We start from the raw sequence: 5,781 nt of genomic DNA on the forward strand, positions 1-5,781 counted from the left end.
TCTCTATAGAAACGGCTGTCAAACCGCAGAGGATGAAACTCACAATGAACTAGGAACAGGAACTTCAACTGTTCAGGGGGTTCAGGCAGCGCGTCATCATGCCTCTGCACTGGGATGTTTTTAGGTTAGGCTGCCCTCTGGTGTCATTTCATCCACCACAGTCACAGTGCTGCAGGGTTGAATGAGGCCGTAATTGGAATCGTGGTGAAACAGTGAGTCAACGGCATTGAATGAATCAGTGATTCGTCCTCTATCAAAATGCCAATCATTTCCTGTACCCAGCTGTTGCTTTTTATCTGTTTTTACAGAACTGCAAATTGTACGTTTGTACATCAAAACTACCTGTTTAAAAGGAAGTTTCCTTGCCCCTGTGGCACCGAATGCTTAATGCGTCCTGAGATAACGCCTGTAATGATTCAACGCTTTTGGCTCAATTTAAATTGAGTTTGAATTGAATTCCATCCTTCGCTTTTATGCTGCAGGAAATTGAAAGCCAGAATTCTTATTTCAAAAATTTAAATAAGTCTGAAAAGCAAAGATAAATTGGCCTGTTTGTGGAAAAAATATGATTTACACACTGAAGATAAGCTTACCATAGGTACGGTAGCCACTGGTTGCCATACAGCTCAAGCCATCCGGATGTGTGTTTAACATTATAACAGGATGCATAAATAATATTGATTTCTTTTCATCCATTCTGCACAGTCTAATATGCGCCTTAACTGACTACGTTATGTGGTACGGGGTCCCTTCTCGGACTCTTGTTCAGCCTAGGGGCCCCTGGCCTAAATAATTGAAGACCCCAGCTCTAGACAGTTGTGATGCATATTTTTTTTTCACCCTTTTCTGACCAAACAACTGAGATTTATTACAATTATTTAAAATGACTGAATCATTGAATCCTGATGTTGAGTACCTAAAAAATACAGTGAGAATGAAAGAAATCCAGCTGCCAATTCAAACGATTCTTTAATATAAATTATAAGCAAGGACGGTAAAAGATTTTGGGCATGTGTTTTGTAACAAACATTTAACTTGGAACAACATAACGTAATTTTTAATCATAGGTACACTTCAACCGTGAGAGACGGAATCTAAAACAAAAATCCAGAAAATCACATTGTATGATTTTTCAATAATTAATTTGCATTTTATTGCATGACATAAGTATTGGATCACCCACCAACCACTAAGAATTCCGGTTCTTGCAGACCTGTTAGTTTTTCTTTAAGAAGCCCTCTTGTTCTCCACTTACTACCTGTATTAACTGCACCTGTTTGAACTTGACACCTGTATAAAAGACACCTGTCCACACACTCAGTCTAACAGACTCGAACTTCTCCAATATGGCCAAGACCAGAGAGCTGTGTAAGGACATCAGGGATACAATTGTAGACCCGCACAAGGCTGGGATGGGCTACAGGACAGTAGGCAAGCAGCAACTGTTGGCGCAATTATTAGAAAATGGAAGTAGTTCAAGATGGCGGTCAGTCTGCCATGGATGGGGCCATGTGTCGCGAGATCTTGTACAACAACCTGCTTCCCTCAGTAAGAGCATTGAAAATGAAGACCCAAAACACACTTAGGAGTGGCTCTAACAACTAAGGAGTAGATCCGTTAGAAGCATCTCAAGGTCCTGGAGTGGCCTAGCGAGTCTCCAGACCCAAACCCAATAGAAAATCTTTGGAGGGAGCTGAAAGTCTGTATTGCCCAGCGACAATTGACCACCAAAACCTGAAGGATCTGGAGGAGGTCCGTATGGAGCAGTGGGCCAAAATCCCTGCTGCAGTGTGTGCAAACCTAGTCAAAAACTACATCTGATCTCTTAAATTGTAAACAAAGGTTTCTGTACGAAATATTAAGTTCTGCTTTTCTGATGTAACAAATACTTATGTCACGCAATAAAATGCACATTAATTATTTAAAAATCATACAATGTGATTTTCTAGATTTTTGTTTTTAGATTCCATCTCTCACAGTTGCAGTGTACCTGTGATTGAAAATAACAGACCTCTACATGCTTTGTAAGTAGGAAAACCTGCAACATCGGCAGTGTATCAAATACTTGTTCTGCCCACTGTATGACATCGAAACATAAACCTGAGGAGTGCTTTTTCGCTGTTCATGGAAAGCCCTGAGCTGACTGTGAAGGGGAGAGTTTATGGGGATAATAATGACCACAAGACGCTCATTATTATCCCCATAAACTCTCCCCATCTAGAGTTTCAGTGCTCAGATGAAGTGAGGCATAGTTCCACTTGAGGAGCTAAAAACTAACTGAGAACATCAGTATGCATGTAACTGTAAGAGGGAATATGTCTTTGTAATGACTCCACATTTCAGATCTTGGTTTTTGGATTTCTAGCATTGGAGGTGCCTTCAAAAATACGGACTTGATTTTGTTTGAGGGTGCAATTCAGTTTTTAATATAAGTAAAAAAAGAAGCAAACATCTTAAAATCCATCCAGATGGATTTTGCATAGTAGAATATGCATTATGATACAAAGTCTGTGAGCAAAGCAACGAGTTTACAAATCCTTTTTCACCTGAGCAACAGTGCCCTAGACGTCTCTTCGTCTCAGCTGTAGGTGTGAATGATTCTGTGGCGTTTCAGATGGTGCATCAGGATGAAGCTTTTCCCGCACAGCGAGCAGCTGTAGGGCCGCTCCCCGCTGTGCGTGCGCTGGTGGACCCTCAGGCTGCTCTGCTGCGTGAACCGCTTTCCGCACTGCCCGCAGCCGTATGGCTTCTCGCCCGTGTGCGTCCGGTGGTGTATGCTGAGGTGGGACGAACACTGGAAGCTTTTCCCGCACACCGTGCACCAGAACGCCCGCTTCCTCTTGTGGCTCTGCTGGTGCAGCTTGAACTGGTGCAGGCGGCCGAACGTCTTCCCACAGTGCGAGCAGGAGTAGCCTCGCGACGGGCCCGACAGAGCTTTAAAGCTGCCTGTTGTCAAAGTGTTGTGCGAGTGACTGACGGACGGTTTGTCTCCAGCTGCACCCTCCCTCTCAGCGTGTTCGTCCGGCTGCCTTGCGTGTCCAACATGTGAGGGGTTTCTCTGAAAGTACACTTGTTCCTTCTGCCTGTCTGCCTGAGCTCTGGGTTGAAAACTGGACAGCTGTGGGACATCCTTCTGATGCTCACTGCTGTAGATCCCGTTGCACGGCCTCTGGGAGGACAACTGCTGCACGCCGGCAGATTTGGCGGCGTTAGAAACCACGTGAACATCCGAATTGTCCGGGAATGTGTTGGAATACTCCTCTACCACACTGGAAAAGTCAGGGAAGCCGGCATCAATGTCATTCCCTTCGATTATGGATGACCAGAGCTGATTCTCTCGTTCGTCCACGGAAAAGTCTGCAGCAAGTTGAATGTGCTTCCCAGCGCCGTGCTGGCATCCATCTTGGTTGAATCTGGATCGGTCTTCCTCCTTCTCCGTCTTGACCGTGATCTGAGGGCCGTTGATGTCTCCCGCATGCTGACCAGAGTTATACAAGTCAGCGAACTCGGATGATTTTCTTGTGGCGACCTCGGAATGGTTAAGTGGACCATCTTCAAACTGCTGGTTCTCTGAAGCATTACCTGTGCGGTAATGGACAGCAGAAGCTGCAAGGGACAGAGAATGTGTAGTTCATTTAAAAAGGGGACACTTTAACTTTTTGGGGGTTTCATTGTAAGAAATCCAGTTCTATAACTCACCAATCGGTCCCGCAGGATCACTGATCCACAGCATCTCATCTGGACTCTCTTCTTTTATCGTGAACGGATAAGTGGCGTCGTCAATGTCAGGAAACTAGATGGAGAGAGGACGGATTCAACTTTAGCTGTGACTGTGAACACAACGTTGGCATATATAGGGCTGGGCAGGTAATCCCCTTTTAATCCCGATTTCGGCTCCAAACGATCACAAAAGCAATGCAATCGAGAAAAGGGATTATTTTGCACAGTTTAAGGCATTTTCACTGTTGATTTGTTGAACAGTTTCAATGTTTTAAGTTCAATAAATGCAGCGTCTTTCCAATAAGTCAATGAGTAACCGTGTTAAATAATAGTGATTTCAATATTGACCAAAATAACCGTGGTTATGATATTTTCCATAATCGGACATATAATCACCATACAGTATAACGTAGATTTGATCAACATGTTAGCAAACGTGTGCTTATTTATAAATGGAGCAGACACACATCAACCTTAGCAGTCATTTGGCGAATGTAAATCCAATATTCATCCTCCTTTTACTGTAATTATTAATCAAGGGCACATTCTGTCCAGTGAGTTTCCGCTATGGCCTTCTGGACGGCGCCTATCTGCTGCCTCCCAGGAACACCAACCGTTTCCCCAAATCATTCATTCACTATGTTGCTGAATGTGGAGTAACTATCTTGAATGTATTTTTCCCAAAACCTCACATTGGTTATGTGACAAAAAGTTGTTGATTGCAACACACTTGGCACTTTTCAATTTGATTCATTATTACACTTTATTACACAAAACCTTGGGTCTGGGGGCTCTGTGGTTTTCTATTTGAATCCCATTTCCTGTATTTACACATAGGTTTAGGGACTATGGTGATACAAATAATTAAATTGATCACAATGATAAATTCTTCCAGAAAGAATAGTACTAAACTATGTAGAAAAAAGATGTCTTACTTTCTTTATTGTTTAAAATAGGGGGTCGATCACCGAGACTTATGAATTAAAATCGGGGGGACAAACTGGATTTTCAAAAGTGTGTGTGTGTGTTGTACAAGTGGAAATTATACACTGCTGGGGCGTAATTTTACTGAGTAATAACATTGACATAAATCAGACCTTAATATCTCCTGTAGGATGCGGACAGCTCCCCTCATCAGTTCCTCTGTCCATGTAGTTTTCTGGTAAACAAAAGGAAGAAATACATAAAAAAAAACGCTAGACCAAAGTGAAATCAAATATATTACCATTTAACAATAACGTAAGAATGTACAGCATTCATTCAGTGCTTCCCTATCCCAATTGCCCTGCGGTTTCTCTGAATGATGGGGCGTTTTGTCATCACATTTCTGATACTTCCACATTAAAATGCATAATTAGTTTACTCGACTCGTCAATTACTGTAAGAGCACAAATGAAGCAAAACTGATCACTTACCAAAGCCCCGCTGCAGCTGCGCATTTTTGTTCTCCATTATTAGTAATTTCCTTTTCAGCATCTCATTCTCGCTTTGCTTTCGGGATATTTCGAGGTGCAAAAAAGCACATTTGTCATCGACTAGTTTGGATATCTCTGTCACTGCTGCTTTAACCAAAACCTCCATTATAGAGGACAGCTGGGTTTGAAAGGGAATGCACGTCGCCATGTCGACTCGTGCGAATATTTGAGAACAATGTATGATTAATAAAATGTCTCCTCGCGCAATTATATTTATTAAAAACGCCAAAAACCACCGACGCACTAGAAAATGTTACATCCCTGTGTTGTTTCTAGCTAGCTGGAACCTTTTCTTCCGTGTGGCGGAGGGCTCTACCGTAAATACACGAGTAGGGACGCAGTAATCTAAAGCCAACAAGGAAGAAAGGAACAAGAGTCTGAGATGATTGCCTTAACATTTATTTGACATTACTCGATGGTGTTTCAGGTAAAACCTAAAAGTGACTTACCTTTACAAGTGTGGCAGACAACTGCAGCCTTAAAAATGACGGTATTGCTTTTTTTCATAAATTCACACGCATTCATAAATCCTAAGAAGGCTCACCAAAACCAGTCCACTTTTGAAAACAAATTGTAGAATAGCACA

General features: G+C 42.4%; 1 protein-coding gene across 1 annotated transcript; it reads right to left on the reverse strand.

Annotated features, from left to right (window-relative positions):
• Positions 1 to 2,318: 2,318 nt before the first annotated feature.
• LOC117953637 (zinc finger and SCAN domain-containing protein 32-like) lies at positions 2,319 to 5,521 on the reverse strand. Its single transcript, XM_034886854.1, has 4 exons — positions 5,136 to 5,521; positions 4,818 to 4,879; positions 3,700 to 3,793; positions 2,319 to 3,606 (listed from the first exon to the last, which is right to left on the reverse strand). The coding sequence occupies exons 1-4, from the start codon at positions 5,341 to 5,343 to the stop codon at positions 2,579 to 2,581; spliced, it is 1,392 nt and encodes a 463-aa protein (XP_034742745.1). The 5' UTR covers positions 5,344 to 5,521; the 3' UTR covers positions 2,319 to 2,578.
• Between the last annotated feature and the right edge of the window lie 260 nt (positions 5,522 to 5,781).

The sequence above is a fragment of the Etheostoma cragini genome, chromosome 12, assembly GCF_013103735.1.
Source record: "Etheostoma cragini isolate CJK2018 chromosome 12, CSU_Ecrag_1.0, whole genome shotgun sequence".
NCBI classification, from domain to species: domain Eukaryota; kingdom Metazoa; phylum Chordata; class Actinopteri; order Perciformes; family Percidae; genus Etheostoma; species Etheostoma cragini.